General features: G+C 44.2%; 1 protein-coding gene across 1 annotated transcript in view; it reads left to right on the plus strand.

The window, feature by feature from the left end:
- Positions 1 to 25,892, plus strand: part of SNTG2 (syntrophin gamma 2) — a 528,788-nt gene that overhangs the window by 309,721 nt on the left and 193,175 nt on the right. The window contains exon 7 of the mRNA XM_056564074.1: positions 19,912 to 19,999. Coding sequence (XP_056420049.1) covers positions 19,912 to 19,999 — 88 coding nt within the window. The remainder of the gene's footprint in view (positions 1 to 19,911; positions 20,000 to 25,892) is intronic.

The raw sequence follows: 25,892 nt of genomic DNA on the forward strand, positions 1-25,892 counted from the left end.
ATTTAATTATATTCATGGGTTAGGACCCTGCGGTCATTTCACACCACGCTGCGGCTTCTTATACAATTTTTTTTTAAGCAGTAGGAAGGTTAAATGTATCAAATTTTCACATGTAAAGTTCTCATTTAGCCCAGAGAGCATCAAAACTTTCAATTCGCTCTGCGGTAGTGATCTGCAATATATACATCTTTTACCCTTTAATAGAAACTTAAATTGAATCCTGTCTCCTGGGTGACATCCGCCAGTCTATAAAACTCTTAACATATTTTGTTCCTTCCACAGGGTTTAGCACCGCTGCGGTGGTATTGATAATTTGAAGGAAGTCAAACTGCTTGGGCTTCATTTAGAGAAATAAAATATTTCCATGGATCAGCAAAGTTCATAGTTTTAAGGATCATTAATGATAGTGCAGCCCGCACTGTAATGTCCTTAGAAATGACACATTTTAGTCTGTAGTCGTAGATTTTTTTTCCTTTTGTGCTGCATCGATGACAGATGGGATGAAAAAAAGAAACAAAATGGCTATATAGTAATACCTAGAGTTCCCCCATTATAACTAATCCTATGGAACACTGAATGTGCCCCTGCCATATCACAGAAAAAATAAGAATGCTTATATATGTTACTTACTAGTTCATGCAGATACTTTACATGTCTTTATTATGTGTCTAGCTTCTGTATTTGGCTTACAAATCCCTCTGTTCTGCTGCAGACTCATTCTAACATCCTCTGCTCAGAAAGAGGCGTGTCAGAGGACAGTAATGAGCCTGCCCTCACTCACCATGCATTCACTTCCTCCCTGAGTCTGCTATGCTGTGCTAGGTCTCTTCATCCAAACACTGCAGGCTGCTCTGTAACCCCCTTCTTTCTGTTTTCATGCTACACTTTGAAAGGAAAGGAGTAAGCACAGAAGAGTACTAGTCCCGCCCTCACTTCCTGGGCTTTGTCCATGCCTGTGCTTCAGCTTAGACAAAGATGATGCTGCAGCTAGACAGGATGGTGTTCTGGATGGTATGGGGTCCCCTAGTGTTTTTTTTTTTTTTTTGTTATAAGCCATGATTTCTATAAAGAGGAGATCACATTTTTTTATGAAGTATATTAGAAAGATTAATGTTTTGCCAAGGTGAACAACATATAAAAACTTTTTTTAATTTCATGGTGCCTATTGAAGTTTTGTTATATACGCTAAAGGGAATTTGTCAGCAGTTTTGATCCCTGTTTTGATATCACAAAGAAATGTTCCTACATCAACCCACCTGGTTCTTAAATATTCTTAGGACTAATAAAAAAGCCTGTGAGTCCACTGTCTCCACCCACACGGAGTGATTGACAACCCAGCATATAAATTCTTACAGGAAATCCTGTCAGTCAGAGTCTGGTTGGGTGGAAGCAAGACACTCGGGCTTTCGCTATGAGTTCTGACAGCATTTACATGAACTTACTGAATGAAATCATAGAAAACTATAAGAGTAGGTTTTTGTATCTCCTTTTTTTTTTTTTTTTTTTTATTATATTCTTGCTTTGTTGAATCTATATGTAATTACACCTTATATTCACAATCTCAATGCCCCCCCCCCTTCCATACTTTATTGTACTTAGATTTGCTACATTTTCCTCATACTCATGACACCTGCACCTCAAAAACATCTACACAATGACGACACCTACAAGATTGTTACTTTGTTTGTATATTTCTTTTTTTTTGTTTGTTTTTGTAGATTGTGATTTTGTGATTTTTATGCTGAGCTATGGCTTTTGTAATAAAATGTTTTATACTAAAAACATTTCTAAAAATCCGCCATTTCCTTGCAGTTAAAAAAAATGTTAAAACTCTTATAGTTGCTGTTCTATTTTTTTTACCTTGACTTTTGTAACTCTGACTATATTCCCTCTCCCCTCTCCAGTCCATCCTACATGGCACAGCCAGACTCCTCTTCCTCTCCAGCTGATATACTGATGCCCCCCCCCCCCCCCGTGTCAGTCCCTTCACTGGTTACCTATTAAAGGGGTTATCCACCATAAAGTGATTTTAGTACGTACCTGCCAGACAGTAATGGGCATGTTTAGGAAGGAAGCGTGGCTGTCTTGGGCTTAAATGGTCATGCTGTGAGATAACACTGTGGCTATCTTTTTGTGAATTATGTCCTGTTGGAGCTTGTTCTCTCAAACTACATATCCCATAGTTCCTTGTTTGAAAGTGTGAGGTAAATTTTCTCCCTCCCACACTTCAATCCACCGATCTTATCAAGTCCACAGTCCTGAAATATTGGTATCTTATTGAAAAAGATCCCAATCTTCTTCCTATAGCCAATTATAAACCCTGTATAGCATTTAGCAAGAGGAAGAACGTAAAGGATTGTTAAAGGGGTACTCCGCCGCTAGACATCTTATCCACTATCCAAAGGATGATGGTCGTAGACATGCATGGAGGCGACATGGCATGACGGCACAAGGGGAATGTCTAGTGGTGAAGTACCCCTTTAAATCCGCAATAGATTTAAAAGTGTCACCAATTCTAGTTCTGCCTGACCGGAAAGTAAGTCTATCTAAGTGACTTATATAATCTATGCCCAATTTTATGTTGATAAGATTATACAATCTTTATTCATAAGAGTAAGGAAACATTTACGTTCAATGTGCACTGGTAATGGTATCCCGCGGCTCGTACAGCACATTAGGAAACTGCATGATAGCAACCCTAGTGTGTTGAAGTTCATAGGTGTTGAACAGGTAAATATAATAAAAGCTAAAGCCTGTTTGATTCTTAAAACCAATTCTCTTAATAGTGTAGATTTAAACGACAGGATTGATCTAGGTTTGTTTCCTTAATTACATTGTTTGTTTTGTTATTTTATAATATTTTTAAATCTCTGTATTCTCTATGTACTCTGTGTGTTTCACGTCACTGATGAGTGAGTTTGTTATCCCTGGTGACATGCAGCAGCAGGTGAAATCTGATGAAGCACATGGCGTGACACAGCTGTAATTTCATGTCTGCCCTATAGCGTCTGCTTGTTATATTGCCCTGCACCTGTTGTCTTCTTGGGTGACTAAATGAAAAAGTTTGTTTTTTAAACATTCCCTCTACTTGTATTGTTGAGATTTAGAGCCTGGTGTCAATTCTATCACATAGTTTGATCCTACATTTTGGGGACCATCCATGTGACTAAGGGGGGGGGGTCCCCAAAACGTACCAGGACTGCAATACCAGACACAACCTCTGAACCAGAGTAGTGCTGTTTTTAAGAAGAAAAAAAAAACATTTTTCCAGCCACATACAACCATCATAGCATTTTCTCATTAGTATAGGTTAGTATCCTTGTCTGTCTTGTAGGAGACTAGGTTTCAACTTCTCAAAGGTTAGGCACTAGTTTTTCTTATGAGCAGCATGGTGGCTCAGTGGTTAACACTGTTACTTTGCAGCACTGTGATTCTGGGATCAAAATCCCACCAAGGGCAACATCTGCAAGGAGCTTTTTTTGAAAGGGTTTGGGTAAGTTTTCTCTGAGTACTCCAATTTCCTCCCACCTTCTCAAAACTTTCTGATACGTCAACATGGAATTTGAATAGTAAGGTCCATTGGGTACAGGGAGCAATGGAATTGATGACAAGTTTTGTACAGCATTATGGAATATGTTTCTGATTTAAAAATAAAGGAATTTTCATCATCATAAGCTAATGAGGGACTAGACTGTCAACTGAGAAGTCTTCACCAGTCAGTTCTCAACAGGGAGAGCCTCAGTCTTTTACCCCAACAGGGTACTCTTTGAAGAAGCCTACAGGTACTCTTTGAACATAAATGTAAGCCACACTAATACTTTGAGACCCAGGAAAAATGAAGAATGTTGTGTCAAATGCTCCTTCCAAGTTTTGAAATGTGCAATTTTGTCCCCAGATCTGTAGTCATATGCAGGTTATTTAAAATTATTCATAAGGGGATGAATTGGCATTTTGGTTCCACACTTGGACCCCCTGTCCTCCTTTTGCAGAATGCACCTTGGTTAACTATTATGTTCCATTTTTCTTGCATAGTAAAACACTATCGAGTACAAATGCAAAGAAAATGTATTAACAAGGAATGGCAGAATCCTGTGCGTGGCTTTGAAGTGTATCGGTCACTGAAGGCCTCGCAGTCAGGACTAACCCCGCTCTGAAGGTGCACGCGGCCCTTTGAACTAATACACATAATCTGCCCCGATGTTTTAATCATGACTTTATTATCGTCTCAGGTCAACGCTTCTGTTCCCTTTAGCAGGTGTATCAAACATCAGAGGCTGGAAGAAAGACCTGGCACCTTATTTTTTTTCTTAAATCTGGAAAAGGTATATCAGTTGTTCACTGCCAAAGCTTTTCAGAAAAATAATTTGCCTTTTAAAATAAAACGTATTTTCAAGATCACAAAAGATAATCATGTTTACCTGTAGATTCAGGGAACACTATGATGTCAGTATAAAATTATTGTATCTAGCAGGGTTACATATACATAATTATACTGTGTAAAGAACATGGTATCTATCTATCTCATATCTATCTATCTATCTATCTCATATCTGTCTGTCTATCTCTCTATCTATCTCATATCTGTATGTCTATCTATCTAATCATGCATCTTTCATTTGTTCTCCTTAGCTCTTTATCTTGTAATCGCTGCAATTTTTTGCCCAATTTTGGAATGTATCATAACCCAATTTTATGGCATAGATTTAGATGCTTACTTGTCTCCTTCATCTATTTCTACGTGATTCTATATGATTTATTTTTTATGGCTACACTATTAGGATGCACTAATAGTGCACTAATCCCTTTTTTTCTTTGGATAAATGTTTATATTGGCAAATTAGTAATAGTAAATTAAACTGATACATTCATGTATGGAGGTGTGTTGGGGAATAAGGGATCAGACAATTCCATTCTATAATTAGTAACACCTTAATTATTCATCACAGGTTTAAATGATAAAGAAATAGAAAATCTTTTTCTCCATAAAACCATTACAAGTCCTCACATCATGAATACCAGTGATATATATGTAAGTAGACTCTGATGTTTCAGCCGGACATACCAGATAGAGCATCTCACAGTGCACTACATTATTGACCCCCCTTACAAATACCATTACGTTAAACCTGATACAGTGCAAAAATGAGGCGACCGGAATCCCTATCTGACTCTGATCGGTGCATTTAAATGAATGAGATGTGGTGCTGGGTCTGGTGGGGATACGGTAGTGGGTGGTTTTGAAATTTCCCTGCCAGAAATGGCGACCATATCACCAAAACATGGTGTGAATGCACCCTTAAATGTAGCTTGAATGCAGTAACGGCTCATCTTTCTGTCCAGCCTCTACACTATTGCCTCTACACTGTGCCAGGCACTGTGCTGTGCCCATTCACTATAAAATATAATTTAACATTATAATTCCCACCCCCCGACCTTTCATCCCTCATGTCTGTTTATCACCCTACCCAGGCTCTGCATTCTGTAAATTATATAATCCAAATATTACATCTGCCCCAATCCAGTGTGCTTACCTAAACAATGGCCCCCAACTGGTTGATGGTCCTTACACTCTCAAAGTGCATGGGCATCAGGGAGGTCAAACAGTTCAGCCAGTTCAGCAACACAAGGAAAAGTCAGAAACCAAATCGGCAACCAAGGGGTTAACTTGGGACAAGCCAGAAAGTAAAAATGTAGAGTAACACAAAATCAAAAGCAGTAACAGTAAATCTGGGCATGCAAAGCTTAAACCAAGAAGGTAGCATAGTACACAATCAGTAGGTATGAGTATAGTCAGGGCACAGGCAGAAAGAAGGTCAAAATAGGTAAAGTAAGGAATACAGGATACCGAATGCTAGTGAAGGGATGAACCTCAATCATGGGTAATGGTTGCAGACATAGATTAGTTTAAATATTCTGCCACAGTGAGATGTGAGCACCAGCGTCTCATCTGATTGGCCCAGCTATTCCACCCCCTCAACGTCTGGGCCGGTTACATCAAACAATGTAAACAGAGCCCTGCAGGGGCATCGTCAGGTTGACAATAGACTGCATCTCCTTTTAGCCTGTTCTCCACTTTTTAATTTAACTTTTCTCCATTTACACTCCTTCTCCTAAATTATCACTCAGAAACCTAATCCTTTTATTTAAAGGCATTGTCCCACCATTAAGACTTATCTCCTATTCACAGGAACAGGTCCCTAGTCTCGGGTCAGAATGCACATGTCCACTGCCACTCTGAATAGAAACCAAGAGAAACATCAGCTCACTACCATAGTTTGTGGATAAGGTGCATGGTCTGTCATTTACTCCTGAGAAAGGTGGCAAGTTGACTGCATATGGCCACAGATCCTTCCCTGATTAAGGAGTGGTAAAGACCAAAATGTGCTGGAGTTTCATGTTGCAGTTTTAAATGTGTTCCAAATGGACTGTTCGGCTTTTTAACAATTATTTTTTTTTATTTTAATCAATATTATTATACTTTTCTGGTGCTGGAGGAAACATATTTTCTTTCCTGTGCCAGATCCTTTGTAGTCATAAATTTACAAGGATAGGAGAAAAGTCTTATGGGACAACCCTTTTACAGTATCTTCATGCACTCATATGCACTTCATGTCTGTTCATACACTGATACTGACTGGTGATTGCCTCGGGCACTTTATGTGGCTGGACCATTGTACAGATCAAGCTCTTGTGTCTCCACAAGGTCATCATAGATTGCAAGCGCTTTAGAGCAAAGCCATCCCTCCACTTGTATCAACCCCTATTTCTTCATAGATTGTAAGTTCTTGTAAGCAGAGTCATCACTCCTATTTCCTCATACATTGTAAACATTACCTTACTGCATCACCCCTATTTCCTCATAGATTGTACACTTGAGCAGTACCTTACCATACTACTTCTATTTCCTTAAAGTGGTTATTTACCATAAGGTGATTTTAATGCTTATCTGCCAGTCAGTAATGAACATGCTTAGGAAGGATCTGGCCTTGTCTTGGGGATAAATGGCTATGTTGTGAGATTATCATAACACTGTGGATATCTCTTTGTAAACTGGCTATTTCCTGTTGGAAATCCCTTCTTCAAACTAGTATAGTAGTCCTATAATACCATGTTTGTTAGTGTGATGTCACTTTTTTCCTCCCACACATCAGCCACCCCACCTGTTGAAGCACACCTGAGCTGCCTTCCATGCTGTTCAGTAAACAATAGACCAGTGTTTTCTAACCATTGTGCCTCCAGCTGTTGCAAAAATACAATTCACTGCAGAATGATCTCGTTCACACCCAGCAGTTGCTCCAATCATTGAAGAAGGACAGGCTTCCTGTCATCACCTGACTAGTAATGTAATGTCTCACATGCACTGCAACCTGGGAAAAAGGAGACAACACTTATTTTGTATGCTGTTAAAAATAAACATTGGGCCAAAAATCACATCAATCACAAGAATTGCGAGACCACTATCACACACAGGTACAGACACTATTATATAAAATACACTTTACAGCCCCTGTAGCATAGTCCAATAAAAAAAATTGTAAGTTCTAGTTAGCAGGACCCTCTTACATCTTGTATGACCCTTCATTTCCTCATAAATTGTAAGCTTTTGTGAACAGGACCCTCACTTCTCTTGTGTCCTCTCTATCTCCCCATAGATTGTAAACTCTTCTCTTGTGCCCTTTCTATCTCCTGTGATGACTCACTCTTGGAGATAGGTGCAGTTGCAGTATAGAGGCAAGGAAACTACTTTTCAAATCAAAGTTCAGTGTTTTATTCCCACTTTGCAAACAGTCTTTAAATGGAGAACAAAGGAAAATGTAACAAAAGTCCACCTGTATTCCTTAGGTGTTTGTTCACACCTGAGTCCATGCCATGCGGCATCAAGCAAGTCTTTTCCAAGCCTCCAGGCAGTCTGCTGACCAGCTTCCAAACTCTCAGGGAAGAACTCCACATTCAGCTCTCTCTGGCAGTGTGAGCTGCAACTAGCAAATCCCCCTCAGCTGGTGAGGCAGCCTAGCTTTAAAGGGGTACTCCGCCCCTAGACATCTTATCCCCTATCCAAAGGATAGGGGATAAGATGTCAGATCGCTGCGGTCCCACTGCTGGGGATCCCCGGGATCCCCGCTGCGGCACCCTGCTATCACTACAGCACAGAGCGAGTTCGCTCTGTGAGTAAGGACGGGCGATACAGGGGACGGAGCAGCGTGACGTCATGGCTTCGCCCCTCGTGACCTTGTGGGCCCCTTCGCCCATCATGGCCCGTCCCCTTAATGCAAGTCTATGGGAGGGGGCGTGACGACCGCCGAGCCCCATCCCATAGACTTGTATTGAAAGGGGCGGGGTGGGACATCACGAGGGGCGGAGCCATGACGTAACGATGCTCCGGCCCCTGTATTGCCCGTCATTACGTGCAGAGCAAACTCGCTCTGTGCTGTAATGATAGCGGGGTGCCGCAGCGAGGATCCCGGGGCTCCCCAGCAGCGGGACCGCGTCCATCTGACATCTTATCCCCTATCCTTTGGATAGGAGATAAGATGTCTAGGGGCGGAGTACCCCTTTAAGGCCAACAAAAGATGGCCTGGATTGTGGGGAATGGCCTGCAACTTACACTTGATCATTCCCAGTAAGAGCCGTCCCGGATTGGCATTCCAGCCATACTACGGCCAAAGTGTTAGTCTGCATCGCAGCACAGACATTGAATAAATACCAACTCTTACTTCACCAAGGCAAGGAGCCTTGGTGACACATATCACCCATCAACCACCATGCCTATCACCTTTTCACATACCCCCCCTTTGTTCATGCCTGAGGGGTTGAACACTTGTGCAACAGTGGACTCGTGATAGGGCATCGGCGTTGCCTAGCAAATGACCCGCTCTGTGTTCAACCCTAAACTTGAAATTCTGTAATGACAGAAACCACCTGGTGACCCTGGCATTTTTGTCCTTGGCGTTGCACATCCACTTAAAGGGTGAATGATCCGTCACAAGGCTAAACTTCCTGCCCTACAGATAATAGCGGAGAGACTCAAGTGCCCACTTAATGGCCAGGCACTCTCTCTCCATTATACTATAACTGGTCTCGGCCAGGGTCAGTTTGCTGCTGAGAGACAACGGGATACTCTTCCTGTTGACTTCCTGGGAGAGAACAGCATCGAGACCTACCTCAGAGGCATCGGTCTGTACCACAAATTCCCTTTTGTCTGTACCACAAATTGCCTGTTCATTCCAATGCATCATTACGGACTTGCATCCCTTCAGGAAGTCTGTTAAGGGCGTAACCACCGTAGAAAAATGGGGGATGAATCTCATATAGTAACCAACCATTACTAGAAACGACTTCACTTGTCGGGTAATGACAGGTCAGGGCCAATTCTGGATGGCCTCTATTTTGTTTACCTGGGGTTTGACAACTCCATGCCCAATGACATACCCCAGGTATTTGGTCTCTTCCAATCCTATGGCACACTTTTTGGGGTTAGCAGTTAACCCGGCGTTCCTAAGGGAGTGTACCACTGCCTGTACTTTTGGAAGATGACTTTCCCAGTCTGTACTGTGGATGATGATATCGTCCAGATAAGCTGAGGCATACCGACGATGTTGCCAAAGTGCAATATCCATTAGCCTTTGAAATGTAGCGGGAGCACCATGTAAACCAAAGGGTAACACCTTGTACTGAAATAAACTCTCGGGTGTGACAAAGGCTGTTTTCTCTTTGGCAGCCTACGTCAAGGGCCCCTACCAGTACCCTTTTGTGAGGTCCAATACAGAAAATACTGAGCCTGTCCTAGCCTTTCAATAAGCTCATCAACTTGGGGCATGGGATATGCATCAAACTTGGACACCTCATTAAGTTTGCGGAAATAGTTACAGAACCGCAACATACCATCTGGCTTGGGTATTAAAACTGTCGGACTGGCCCACTCCCTCTTTGACTCCTCAATGGCAACCAGTTTTAACATCTGCTGTACTTCTTCCGAGATGGCTTGTTGCAGTATGGTTTCAACCGTATTTTTACCTGGGGTTCAGTGACAATGTCATGGCGGATGACAGAAGTACGCCCAGGAAGGTCTGAGAACACATCAGTGTTCCTACTGACAAACTCCCTGGCCCCCTGAGTCTGTGCAGAGGAAAGGCTGTCAGCAATTTTCACTGTGGCTACTGCTTCCCTCGCACCAGACTGAGGGACGGAAAACTCCACCCCTAACGAACCTGGCCGGGGGCTGTCATCCACACTAGTCTCCCTATCTTTCCAAGGTTTCAACAAGTTTACATGGTACACTTGCTCTGGCTTCCTTCGCACGGGCTGGTGAACCCTGTACGTCACCCCTACCTTTTCGATCACTTCGTAGGGATCCTGCCACCTAGCCAGAAATTTACTGTCGACCCTTGGTACCAGAACCAGAACCCGATTTCCTAGTTAAAATTCCGAACCTGAGCCTGGTGATTAGTGTTGCAATGCGAATTTTATTCGCGAATATCGCATATTCGCAAATTCGCAAATATTCATAAATATAGCACTATATATTTGTAATTACGAATATTCGTTTTTTGTTTTTTTTCACAGTACACATCACAGTGATCACCCCTCTCTGCTTCCAGCTTGTGTGGTATAAAGAAGGCTCTAATACTACTGTGTGAGACTGGCGTGCGAATTTTCTCATATGCTAATTTTTGTATATGCTAATTTTCGCGCATGTAAATTTTCGTATACGCGAATTTTCGCATATGCGAAAATAAAACGAGAATATTATGAATATGCAAATTTAGCGAATATATGACGAATATTCGAATATGAATTCGAATTCGTGAATTTGAATATGGCCTATGCCGCTCAACACTACTGGTGATTATAAACTCTGCTCTGAGCTCGCTGAGCTGCCTCCATATGTTCCCTAACCAAGGGCAACACTGTTTCCATCCATTCCTGCAACTGAGTGACATACTCAACTATACTTTTGTGCGGTGTGGGCTGTTGTTCCCACGCCTCTTTAGCTAGGAGGACCCGCTGTTGCAAGTTGGCCTCCATGAGTGCTTTTATGACAGCCTCCATCTTGGCAAGTCTGCAGACACTGAATCACTGCAGACACTGGAGCACTACTTTGCCTTGACTCACTGGAGATACACACCCGCTGTACTCACAGTCATTTGTCGGCAGGTTCGTTGCCCCTAGCCACAACTCCAACCGGTTCTTGGCAACAGCATACTGCAATTCAATTGCTGACCTCACTGGGTTACCCGCATCCTCCATCAAATGCAATGACTCGCTCTTGCAGATAGGTGCGGTTGCAGTATAGAGGCAAAGAAACAGTATTTTTCAAGTCAAAGTTCAGTGTTTTATTCACACTTGGCAAACAGTATTTAAATGCAAAACAAAGGAAAACGTGACAAAAGTCAATTTACATGCCATGGGGCATCAAGCAAGTCTTTTCCAAGCCTCCAGGCAGTCTGCTGACCAGCTTCCAAACTCTCAGGAAAGAACTCCACACTCAGCTCTCTCTGGCAGTGTGAGCTGCAACTAGCAAATCCCCCTCAGCTGGTGAGGCAGCCTAGCTTTAAGGCGAACAAAAGATGGCCTGGATTGCGGGGAATGACCCCCACCCTACACTTGACCATTCCCAGTAAGAGCCATCCCGGATTGGCCTCCCAGCCATACTATAGCAATCAGTCTGCATCTCACTCCTCTTGTGTCCTCTCTATCTCCTCACAGATTGTACGCTCTTGTTAGCAGGACCCTAACTCCTCATGTTTTTATAGTTGAATAGTTACCCCATAAAGTGTGATTTGTCTATACATGCTCCCTCTGAACTTTAAAGTGCTATGCAATATTATCTAATGATTATTATTTATTATTATTTTCCTTATATTTAATCCATGAATATGTGACTTCAGATTTTGTCTTTACAGTTATTATCCTGCCATCTAATCCTCGTGCAGGAGACCAAAGTGCTTCCTGTTTTCCCATTTTCATTTAACCTAATATATTGGTTCCTCTGCATATTCTGCAGTATAAGGATAAAATTGTTCTGATCAGCTAATGGCACATGCTCCATTCTTGATAATTAAATGCAGTTTGCCGGCCTTATTAACATAGTAATTAGCATGGAAACATACAGAGCCTAAGTGGTGTGACCATTCAGTAATATTATGGTTGGAATGTGTTGAATAACTGAGCGACGGGAGCCTTGTGCAAAGGAGGAAGGCTGGCTTTTTGATAATGCTGTTATTTATAGTACATATTATGGCAAATTCTATTCTATCCTGATCCTGAACCTGAAGGGGTACTCCCCCCCAAGACACCTTATCCCCTATTCAAAGGATAGGGGATAAGATGTCTGATCGTGTGTGGTCCACTCGACCCCCGTGATCAGAAAATGTATCCCTTAACGTTTGGATAGGGGATAAGATGTCTAGGGGCGCCACTCCCCCTTGTTATGTCCTGCTCCGCCCCTCATGACATCACAACCCCTCCCATAGACTTGCATTGAGGGGGCGGAGTATGACATCATGAGGGGCATACGCTGGGGAGTGGAGTACCCCTTTAAGGATATGACTCATTGGTCAATTGTGAGGACTGAACACTCAGAAGCAATTCAGTTTACTAATGGATAATTCAATGTCCTAGGCCACTAGGAAGTGTTAAAATATAACCTCTTCACTGACTTAGAACATCAATGAATTTACATTTAACCATTTAAAGCCCTAGAACTCAAATTACTTTGAAATTACAAAAACAATCCTCTAGAAGTGGCAGTGAAATAAGCAAAAAAAAAAAAAAAATGTAATGTTCCACAGGGTCCATAACAAAATTTGTGGTTACATGTTTTGTGTCTTAATACTGTTTATAGTATTTAAAGGAAAACTCCGGAATATAAAAATTGTCCCCCATTTTGCCAGCCGTAAAAAAATAAAGATGTTCATACCTTCCTCCGCTCCCCCGGGGCCTCCGGTAACCGTCTCCGGTCTCCGCCGCGATCCTCTTCCTGGTTGCCGGTGGATGGAGAACATACTGCACTCACCAGCCAATCACAAGCCGCAGCCAATCACTCGGCCGGCGATAAGTTGAGCGGCAGTGTGAGAAAGCTTCAGGACAGAAAATTCTTCACTACAGCGGCACCTGCTGCCCGGGCCGAAAGCGTCACACTACCGCACAGCCTATCGCCGGCCAAGTCGGGACTTCACTGCGGCTGGTGATTGGCTGAGTGCAGTAAGACTCTCCGACCACCAACCAGGAAGAGGATCGTGGTGGAGATCAGAGGCGGTTACCGGAGGCCCCGGGGGAGCGGAGGAAGATTTCTGGAAGGAACATAGAGCTTATTTAAGCCTCTCTTCAGTAAGGAAGTCAGAGGAATTGAGCTCAGGTGTCTGTTCAGAATCAGAACAGTCTATGTCTGAGTGCAAAAGGTAGAGGAGAGTTGAGAAGTTGAACAACGAGAGCTCCAAACTAGGACCCAAGTTGGCTTCCGGTCAGGCCTAATGCAGCTGTGGCTAGCATATTTTAACTTTAACAGATCTGCACCCTACAGATGGGAATTTCAGTACCAAGAGGATAAAGACAAGAAAAGTAAATATAAAACTGTGAGCCACACAATTACTATTACCATTACTAATGCACTCTTCCTGAGTTGTTACACATCGTGAGCAACAATCTGTTTATCTTATATCTCCTCCCACTTGTATTTGTTAAGAGTAGCAGAGTTCATCCAACCACTATTTCATATTATTTTTGTCTTTTAGTTTGTTTGGGGCAGTTGTTACGTTACTGTCTTACAACCAGGGGCATACTTAATATACCGCCATTAAGTCACCATATAGAAGTAGTTTCCAGCAGTGACTCAGAGGTGACATCTTTTCTTATTCAAAATGCCATGATAACTTTTTGCTGCTGTGACTCTTCTCTGCAGAATTTGCCAAAAACGTTTTAATGTCCTTTTTCCAACATGCACCTTCCACCTATACAATCTTTTCATTTGTAGTCCCCAAACAGTAATAATGTCCCCCTTGGTAGCCCAAACAGTAAAAGTGGGTACGTAAGTTGGTCACCCATTAAGTTTGTTTTTCTTCCACACCAGTTAGGTAATCCTCACAGTAGGCAGAAAGCCTCCTCAGTAGACAAGTAAGCCCTGCTTCAGTAAGCAAGTAATCTTGCCAATTAGCCAGCTAGCTACCACAGTAGGCAAGCAGTCCCCCAGTAAGCAAGTAATCTCCCCAGTAGAATGGTTGTCCCCCCAGTAAGCAGGTATTATAGCTAATTAGCCAGGTAACTCCCCCAGTAACCAGTAATACTCCCAGGACTGCCATCTTCCTCCTTTGCTTTGGTGCTGGGAGGAATGATGTGTGACATTACAGCCTATGCCAGGGCAGAGGTCATGCTCTATTCCCAGTGTAGGCCCCAGCCTAAATCTGCCTTAAGGCTGTGACTTGCACCATCATCTGGAGCTCACTTGCCCGGAGAGAGCAGATTATAATGTGGGCAGTGAGGATGTTTGTCCAAACTGCCCACATAATCTATTGGCTCTGGTGGTTTAGAGGGACTTGTGTTACGCCGAGCGCTCCGGGTCCCCGCTCCTCCCCGGAGCGCTCACGGCGTTTCTCTCCCTGCAGCGCCCCGGTCAGACCCGCTGACCGGGAGCGCTGCATTGACATTGCCGGCGGGGATGCGATTCGCATAGCGGGACGCGCCCGCTCGCGAATCGCATCCCAAGTCACTTACCCGTCCCGGTCCCCGGCTGTCATGTGCTGGCGCGCACGGCTCCGCTCTCTAGGGCGCGCGCGCGCCAGCTCTCTGAGATTTAAAGGGCCAGTGCACCAATGATTGGTGCCTGGCCCAATTAGCCTGATTAGCTTCCACCTGCTCCCTGGCTATATCACATCACTTCCCCTGCACTCCCTTGCCGGATCTTGTTGCCTTGTGCCAGTGAAAGCGTTTAATGTTGTCCAAGCCTGTGTTACCTGATCTCCTGCTATCCATTTTGACTACGAACCTTGCCGCCTGCCCCGACCTTCTGCTACGTCTGACCTTGCCTCTGCCTAGTCCTTCTGTCCCACGCCTTCTCAGCAGTCAGCGAGGTTGAGCCGTTGCTAGTGGATACGACCTGGTTGCTACCGCCGCAGCAAGACCATCCCGCTTTGCGGCGGGCTCTGGTGAACACCAGTAGCCACTTAGAACCGGTCCACCGGCACGGTCCACGCCAATCCCTCGCTGACACAGTGGATCCACAACCTGTAAGCCGAATCGTGACAGTAGATCCGGCCATGGATCCCGCTGAGGTGCCGCTGCCAAGTCTCGCTGACCTTACTACGGTGGTCGCTCAGCAATCGCAGCAAATTGCCCAACAAGGACAGCAGCTGTCGCAGTTGACCGCCACGTTACAGCAACTTCTGCCTCTGCTACAGCAGCAACCATCTCCTCCGCCAGCTCCTGCACCTCCTCCGCAGCGAGTGGCCGCTCCTAGCCTCCGCTTGTCCCTGCCGGACAAATTTGATGGGGACTCTAGACTCTGCCGTGGATTTTTGTCTCAATGTTCCCTGCATATGGAGATGTTGTCGGACTTGTTTCCTACAGAACGGTCTAAGGTGGCGTTCGTAGTGAGCCTTCTTTCAGGAAAGGCCTTGTCTTGGGCCACACTGTTCTGGGACCGCAATGATCCTGCCACAGCCACAGTCCAGTCCTTCTTCGCTGAGGTCCGTAGTGTCTTCGAGGAACCAGCCCGAGCTTCTTCTGTCGAGACTGCCCTGCTGAACCTGGTCCAGGGTAATTCTTCAGTAGGCGAGTACGCCATCCAATTTCGTACTCTCGCTTCCGAATTATCTTGGAATAACGAGGCTCTCTGCGCGACCTTTAAAAAAGGCCTATCCAGTAACATCAAGGATGTACTGGCCGCACGAGAGATTCCTGTCAACCTGCAAGAACTTATCCATTTGGCCACCCGCATTGACATGCGTTTTTCTGAGAGACATCAGGAGCTCCGCCAGGAAAAAGACTTAGATCTCTGGGCACCTCTCCCACAGTATCCTTTGCAATCTACGCCTGGGCCTCCCGCCGAGGAGGCCATGCAAGTGGATCGGTCTCGCCTGACCCAGGAAGAGAGGAATCGCCGTAGGGAAGAAAATCTTTGTCTGTACTGTGCCAGTACCGAGCATTTCTTGGTGGATTGCCCTATTCGTCCTCCACGTCTAGGAAACGCACGCACGCACCCAGCTCACGTGGGTGTGGCGTCTCTTGGTTCAAAGTCTGCTTCTCCACGTCTCACGGTGCCCGTGCGGATTTCTCCTTCTGCCAACTCCTCCCTCTCAGCCGTGGCCTGCTTGGACGCTGGTGCCTCTGAGAATTTTATTCTGGATTCTTTGGTGAATAAATTCTGCATCCCGGTGACCCGTCTCGTCAAGCCGCTCTACATTTCCGCGGTCAGCGGAGTTAGATTGGATTGCACCGTGCGTTACCGCACAAAACCCCTATTAATGTGCATTGGACCCCATCACGAAATGATTGAATTTTTCGTCCTTCCCAACTGCACCTCTGAGGTCCTCCTCGGTCTGCCATGGCTCCAGCTTCATTCTCCCACCCTTGACTGGACCAGGGGAGATCAAGAACTGTGACTCTGCTTGCCACAAGAAATGCCTCTCCCCCCCTCCCAGTCCCGTCAGGCAAGCCTCAGTGCCTCCTCCTACATCTGGTCTCCCCAAGGCTTATCAGGACTGTGACTTGCCTCCTCATGGCCCCCGTCCTGGTGACACCCTGCCCCGTGCCAAGCTTCACCCTCTGCCCTCCCTCCCCATTCCCACTCCTGCTGTACTGCCGGCCTTTGAGGATACCCTACAGTCACTCCCGGTGTCCTCGTCCCGTGTGAAGCAGTTGCCGGACAAAGAAAGGGGGAGACCTAAGGGGGGGGGTACTGTTACGCCGAGCGCTCCGGGTCCCCGCTCCTCACCGGAGCGCTCAGGGCGTTTCTCTCCCTGCAGCACCCCGGTCAGACCCGCTGACTGGGAGCGCTGCATTGACATTGCCGGCCGGGATGCGATTCGCATAGTGGGACGCGCCCGCTCGCGAATCGCATCCCAAGTCACTTACCCGTCCCGGTCCCCGGCTGTCATGTGCTGGCGCGCACGGCTCCGCTCTCTAGGGTGCACGCGCGCCAGCTCTCTGAGATTTAAAGGGCCAGTGCACCAATGATTGGTGCCTGGCCCAATTAGCCTGATTAGCTTCCACCTGCTCCCTGGCTATATCACATCACTTCCCCTGCACTCCCTTGCCGGATCTTGTTGCCTTGTGCCAGTGAAAGCGTTTAGTGTTGTCCAAGCCTGTGTTACCTGATCTCCTGCTATCCATTTTGACTACGAACCTTGCCGCCTGCCCCGACCTTCTGCTACGTCTGACCTTGCCTCTGCCTAGTCCTTCTGTCCCACGCCTTCTCAGCAGTCAGCGAGGTTGAGCCGTTGCTAGTGGATACGACCTGGTTGCTACCGCCGCAGCAAGACCATCCCGCTTTGCGGTGGGCTCTGGTGAACACCAGTAGCCACTTAGAACCGGTCCACCGGCACAGTCCACGCCAATCCCTCGCTGACACATTGGATCCACAACCTGTAAGCCGAATCGTGACAACTTGCCAGTGCTTAGAACTGATTGATTGGTCTGGACCAGCAAATAATCCTGCAAACGCTTGTGTAACGAAGGAGTTTCTCATTGGTTAGCCTCTCTTTAAATATCCCTGAATTTTGCAGTGTGGTAAGGATTAGATCATATGCTCTCTGTATTTTGTTGTGTTTGCTCCTTCAGTTCAGTACAGCTCAACCTTTATTTTGCCTCTAGAGTCCTCCTGTTTTTGTTAAGGTTCATTTTGCAGACTAGGGTTTTACTAGGGATATTTTAAGGGACAGTAAGGGTCAGTGTTGTCTAGTTTTTGGGTAATTAAGGGAAAGATATAGGGAAAGATTAAGGGAAATCTAGCTAGAGTCAGTTTTTGCTTATGCCCATCACCCGTCTGTCATCTCCATCACTCATTTGTGCCATCATTTGTTTTCATCATCATTTGGTTGTTTGTCATCTATTGGTTAAAACCTAATTTTGTTTTGCGTTACTGACTTACATTCATATGCCGATTTATGTTTTCATATACAGTATTTATTCTTGTCTGGTTGTTGTACACTTTGGTCCCCCTGTAAGTCCTGAAATATTTGAGTACTGGGTAAAGGGTTAGAACACAGGAAAGGCATCTGCTATAGATGAAGCCCCTTATGCCCTTTGGGTAGCCTAGTGCAATATCAGTTGGAGGAGAGCTACGATCCACATCCACTCTGGCTGGGATTTGAGAAAACTCTGATCCTGGTTGTTCAACCCATACACACCATGGCTAACACAATATGGGCAATGGAAGAGTGTTCCATTTGTTTCACGTCTATCAGTGCTGGCAATGCAATTATTGGGATGATTGTGTAACTGAGACAGCCTTGAGTTTATTAAATATCCCCAGGGATTTCTAGTAGCCTCAGTGCTTTTTAAGATGCCCCGGAAGAAGCCTTTGTGGTGAAACGTCGGGTGATGGGGAAATGGGCAACATTTCTCTCCACTCGGCAATTACTTTAGTTACACTCTCTTGTTATTGGTCTTATTGCTTCCCATGTGCTGTTATTTCTCTATACCATTTGTTACCACCCATATATCTCTGCAATATATACTACATGGGTGCCCTTATAACTTGGGCTGTGATTTGGTGGTTCTATATGTGTATCAACCCTGTTGTGCACTTTGGTTGTACAGTACTGTGGAAGTAATGTGATTATCCTAGACTCCTATTTTCTCTCTGTATCACAGTGATGCATTTCTGGTATTCCATTTTTCAAATAATTTAAATGGTTTTAAATATATGTCATCATTTTGCATTTATGTTTCAATAAAGTGACCTATTGTTATGATTTGATCTAGATATGGCTTTTTTTTGTTTGGTAGTTGGTATTTCTGCGTAGGATTTTGACTACATTTTTGGGGGTTCCTTTGTGTATCCAGATGCCTGTATATGTTACATGCAGAGGCAGTAATGCACCCCTTTGACCCACATCGACAGACCTCTCACTAGCCAAGCCAGAACACCGTGCTCTGTACAGGTAAGGGGCAATCACCCCAAAACAGCTGTCTGTAGAAGGACACTCTGTCCTTCTGAAGAGATTTCTGGCTTGGCAAACATTCCCAGTCAGTTTCTAAAACTCCCGAGGGGTACTCCTCTGCTCCAGCGCTCTAAATGTTAAGAGTGCTCGTAGCCAGAGGCCGCAGTCGTGATGTCATGGCCACGCCCCATTGTGATGTCACACCACATCCCCTCCATTCATGTCTATGAGAGGGGGCATGGCATGACATCATGAGGGCGTGACCGTGACGTCACAACGACTGGTGCAGGAACCCGGCATTTGTTTAGAACTCCGGGTGGTGCGGGAGATCCTGGGGGGGCCCCAGCAGCAGAACCCCTGCGATCAGACATCTTATCCCCTATAATTTTAATAGGGGATAATGTGTCTAGCAGAAGAGTACCCCTTTAAGGGAAAGCTACCTGAACAGCTGGCAAGATTGATGTACTTTGCATATCCTTTCTTCCCAGAATTCCGAATAAAGTGCTAACTAATAAATGTCCACACCATTATGGTGCTCTTCTCAAGGAGAAACCTTACCCCTTCAACCCGCTGCCATATAAACATAGTTCAGCTGCGTTTATTCTCTGTTCCTCCTTCAATTATTTATGGCTTTATTTTATTTTTGTACTATACCTTTCATGCTACATACTGCAATAACATGCTGAGACAGTACATACCAAACTTCAGTAAAAAATAAATAAATAAAAAAGTATTTTTGAGGCCATGAAATGCATTTCACATTTCTAGTCTGTTGGGCTTCACTTTTCTTTCATGTTTGTTGAATTCACACCAGGTTCATTTACTGCGGAACGCTGGAGACGAAGTCACCGTCACTGTTTACTATTACAAGGAAGCACCTTCATTTCTTAAACTCCCAATAGGTAAGAAGACTTCAAAAAGTTACAGAACTTTTTTTTTATATATATTTTTTTCCAGTAATTGAGATGCAAAGATTTGTCACACTGTTATACATCAGCTGGACAGACAGACCCAAATGGCAGACTTTGATATTTGGCTTCTTATGTTATCTTCCTTTATCTTCCCTTTCCTGGATCTAGTCCTGCTGTCACAGCGGGGTTATTCTCCGTACAGATACACATAGCTCGGCTTTTTACTATTAGAAGTCATTTCATTACATTTTACAGAATATACTTAGAATTAAAGATTTTTTTCTATTTTAACACTCTGGAGTAAAGCGGCTAATGAGGTGAGTAATTAAAGGCAAAAATATCAGAATGTGTTTCTAGGCTGTTCACAAAATGCTATTTATTCCATTTATAATGATACATAAAGGTCTTAAGGCTCCAGATTAAAACTCAGAATGTATTCCTCCTGTATTAAATGCTGAGAAATGTATATATACACTCACTGACCACTTTATTAGGTACACCTTGCTATTACCGGGTTGGACACCCTTTGCCTTCATTTTTCATGGCATATTTTATACAAGGTGCTGGACACATTTCTCAGAGATTTTATTCCATATGGACATGATGACCTCATACAGTTCCTCCATATAGACACAATGACATCACACAGTTCCTCCATATATACATGATGACATCACACAGTTCCTCCATATGGACATGATGACATCACACAGTTCCTCCATATGGACATGATGACATCTCACAGTTCCTCCATATGGACATGATGACATCACACAGTTCCCCCATATGGACATGATGACATCACACAGTTCCTCCATATGGACATGACGACATCACACAGTTCCTCCATATGGACATGACGACGTCACACAGTTCCTCCATATGGACATGATGACATCACACAGTTCCTCCATATAGACATGATGACATCACACAGTTCCTCCATATGGACATGATGAAATCACACAGTTCCTCCATATGGACATGATGACATCACACAGTTCCTCCATATGGACATGATGACATCACACAGTTCCTCCATATGGACATGATGAAATCACACAGTTCCTCCATATGGACATGATGAAATCACACAGTTCCTCCATATGGACATGATGACATCACACAGTTCCTCCATATGGACATGATGAAATCACACAGTTCCTGCATATGGACATGATGACATCACACAGTTCCTCCATATAGACACAATGACATCACACAGTTCCTTCATATATACATGATGACATCACACAGTTCCTCCATATGGACATGAGGACATCACACAGTTCCTCCATATGGACATGATGACATCTCACAGTTCCTCCATATGGACATGATGACATCACACAGTTCCTCCATATGGACATGATGACATCACACAGTTCCTCCATATGAACATGATGACATCACACAGTTCCTCTATATGGATATGACGACATCACACAGTTCCTCCACATAGACATGATGACATCACACAGTTCCTCCATATAGACACGATGACATCATACAGTTCCTCCATATGGACATGATGACATCACACAGTTCCTCCATATGGACATGATGACATCACACGGTTCCTCCATATGGACATGATGACATCACACAGTTCCTCCATATGGACATGATGACATCACACAGTTCCTCCATATGGACATGATGACATCACACAGTTCCTCCATATGGACATGATGAAATCACACAGTTCCTCCATATGGACATGATGACATCACACAGTTCCTCCATATGGACATGATGAAATCACACAGTTCCTGCATATGGACATGATGACATCACACAGTTCCTCCATATAGACACAATGACATCACACAGTTCCTTCATATATACATGATGACATCACACAGTTCCTCCATATGGACATGAGGACATCACACAGTTCCTCCATATGGACATGATGACATCTCACAGTTCCTCCATATGGACATGATGACATCACACAGTTCCTCCATATGGACATGATGACATCACACAGTTCCTCCATATGAACATGATGACATCACACAGTTCCTCTATATGGATATGACGACATCACACAGTTCCTCCACATAGACATGATGACATCACACAGTTCCTCCATATAGACACGATGACATCATACAGTTCCTCCATATGGACATGATGACATCACACAGTTCCTCCATATGGACATGATGACATCACACGGTTCCTCCATATGGACATGATGACATCACACAGTTCCTCCATATGGACATGATGACATCACACAGTTCCTCCATATAGACACGATAACATCACACAGTTCCTCCATATGGACATGATGACATCACACAGTTCCTCTATATGGACATGATGACATCATGCTGTTGCTGTAGATTTGTCGGCTGCACGTCCATGATGGGAATCTCCCGTTCCACCAATTCCCAGCGGTGATCTATTGGATGAGATCTGATGACTCTGGAGGCCATTGGAGTCATGTGACCTCATTGTCCTGTGAGATGATGTCACGGGACATGGAGCATTTTATGCTGGAAGTATCATCAGAAGATGTGGTCATAAAGGGATGGACATGATCAGTAACAATATTCAGATAGGCTATGGTGTTTATACCAGAATCAATTGGAACTAAGGTGCCCAAAGTGTGCCAAGTAAAATGTCCTCCTTACACCACCACCAGCCTGAACCGCTGATACAAGGCAGGAGGGATCCATGCTTTCGCCAAAGTCGCAGCTGGAACCAAAACTCATCAGACCAGGCAATGTTCTTCTAGTCTTCCATTGGACAATTTTTCTGAGCCTGTGCAAATTGTAGCTTCAGTTTTCTTTTTTTAGTTGACCAGAGTTTCACCAGATTTGGTCTTCGGCTGCTGTCACTCCTCTGCTTCAAGACTGGACGTATTGTACATTCAAAGATGGTATTCAGCATACCCTGATTGTAACCAGTGGTTATTTGAGTTAGTGTTGCCTTTCTGTCATCTTCAACCAGTCTGCCTATTCTTCTCTGGCCTCTGACATCAACAAAGCCTTTTCATCCACACAACTCTATTTTTCTGACCATTCTCTCTAAACCCTTGACATGGTTGTGTGTACAAATACCACTAGACCAGCAGTTTATAAAATACTCAGACCAGTCTGTCTAGCACCAGCAGCCATGTCACGTTCACAATCACATATCCCGTTTCTTCACCATTCTGATGCTCTGTTTGAACTTCATCAAAATGTCTTGGCCACATCTACATGCCTTAATGCATTAAGTTGCTGCCATATGATTGACTTATTAGCTATTTTGTTGAAAAGGAATTGAAAAAGTGTACTTACTAAAGCGACCAGTGAGTGTGTTCATATATATTGTAGGGAACAGCTCACACAGTGAGGTCGGCAAAGGACGAGGGGGCACTCCCTCCGTCTGGAGAAGAAAAAGTTTTGTCTCAAGGGACGACACGCCTTCTTTACCATGAGAACCGATAATTTATGGAACAGTCTACCTCAGGAACTGGTCACAGCAGGAAAAATTAACAGCTTTAAAACAGGATTAGATACATTCCTGGAACAAAATAACATTAATGCTTATGAAGAAATATAAAATCCCATCCATTCCCTGGTTGAACTTGATGGACGTATGTCTTATTTCAACCGTACTAACTATGTAACTATGACAGTATTCACACAGGCAGTAGGCACAAAGCATAGTGCAAACAAAACAGCAAAAATTTAGCCTGTCCTGTGAGCCTAATGTCTGGCCCCAAGCAAACTCACACAAATGTCCACAGAGGAAGGTTCAGACCTGGTGGGTTTTCAGCTGCAGCTCTGGCTGTGTCTGTTTCTCCTCTGTCTCTCCAGCAATCAGCAGCACCCAACCTCACCAGAAGACACCTTGAAATAGGGAAACCCATAGTGGATTAGGGGTGTGGACTGGAGCACTCCCCATCCAACCTGTCCTCCAGTCCAGGAAATTCAGTCCATGAAACTTAACAAGAGAGCTGTAACAGACTATGCTCTGCTAAAGCAGAATGTTTCCTTCTGGATTTCCTTTATCGTGCCTGGCGAAAACCTTACGAAGTATACACCCCATCCACCACTTTCCCGTACACTTTACCACTATATATATATATATATATATATATATATATATAAAACTATGTTCCAAAGTGATACAAAACATAGGAGAACACGTCAGACACCAGTGTATGTTTCACATCACGTGATGCTTTCTCAAGGTAAACCTAGAGAAAGTATCACATGATGTAAGACGTAAGCTGGTATTGGCTGATTAGGTGATTTACCATCTGTCTCCCTTGTGGAAGTTGATAAGCTGGTTATCACCCTGGTTGGAAAACACAGCTCTAGACATAGAGGATACCAATAGATACAGTTTTCTGTATAAATATTCTCTAATGATCTATCTATACATAATTATTAGATCACTACTCAGTCATCATTTTTCTAAACTAAATGACTTTCATTTTTTAAACCTTTCTGGGCACTGTAGTCCACCCATTCCATTTATTACACTGGTTGCCCATCTTTGTACCCGCTCCGGATTCACTATGTCTCTCTTGTCCCCTTGGGCCCAAAACTGTACATACTATACCATGTGTGATCTGACTAATAATTTGTACGGTGATAGAACCCTCTGCAGCAGGGATGTGCACACATAGACTCAAAAGGGGGCTTGAGCCCCTGCCCTATGATGCGCTCACTGATTGGAACCTCTGTGGGGTGATGTAGGCCCCATTCTGCTGACAAGACTGGCGAAGGTCCCTTAGGCTGGGTTCACACAACGTTTTTACAATCCAGTTCCCGTTTTGTCGCAATCTGTTTTTTTTTTTTTTTGTCTCAGCTTTCTAATTCTCGCGTTATTAGCAAATTTCCTGTCAGGAGAAATAACTAATTTATTTTTTTTTTTTTTTTTTTTTTTTTTTTAAGTTTAGAAAACAATGCATAAGGACTATTGACTTAATGACTATTGTATTGGAGAGTTTAGAAGCCTAAAAAGGGGCGTTTCCCTAACAAAACCAAGGTTTCCAACTGATTTATTAAGAAACCGACCAGACTTTTAGGGTTTCAGTGTACTTTTTTTTCCAAAAAAAGGACACTGAAACCCTAAAAGTCTGGTCGGGTTTCTTAATAAATCAGTTGGAAACCTTGGTTTTGGTCGGGAAACGCCCCTTTATCGGCTTGAAAAATCCCCGAGTGGGGTTCGTAGGAAAGGCTTGTCGCAGTTTGTCGCACGATGTCTGCGCCTTGTCGCAGACATCTTGCGCCAAAAAAAAAAAAACCTGACAAAAACTGTCGGGTTTCCAATGATAAATGAGGGCCAATATGTCTACTTTATGTTGGCATCATAAAATGGACATATTTTTACTTTTAGAAAAAATTCGAGGGCTTCAAAGAATAGCAGAAATTTTCAAAATTGTCATGAAAATTGACAGATGTTACAGAACTACAACTCCAAACATGCCTGGGCAGTCTAGGCATGCTGAGTGTTGTAGTTTGACAACATCTGGAGGGCTACCGTTTGGGCACCACTGTAATAGTGGTCTCCAAACTGTGACCCTCCAGATGTTGCAAATCTACAACTCCCAGCATGCCCAGACAGCCTTTGGCTGTCTGGACATGCTGGGAGTTGCAGTTTGACAACCACTAGAAGGGCAGCAGTAAATATCGCTTTACTGCCACCTTCCTTCCCCCCCCCCCCCAACCGTCGCTTCCCTACCTGCGCCACTGACCTCCGCTGTCTCCACCGATGATCGGCGGTCCCCACGGCATCTTCTTTCCAGGCACCGGCCGCCATCTTTTCCCAGCGTTCTGCCCGACATCCAAGGGTGGGCAGAGCGGGGGGTTTCCATGGCAACCCCCTGTCGTTCACTGCCATTGGTCAGAACTAATTTCTGACTAATGACAGG

The sequence above is a fragment of the Hyla sarda genome, chromosome 3 (genome assembly GCF_029499605.1).
Source record: "Hyla sarda isolate aHylSar1 chromosome 3, aHylSar1.hap1, whole genome shotgun sequence".
In the NCBI taxonomy this organism is placed as follows: Eukaryota; Metazoa; Chordata; class Amphibia; order Anura; family Hylidae; genus Hyla; species Hyla sarda.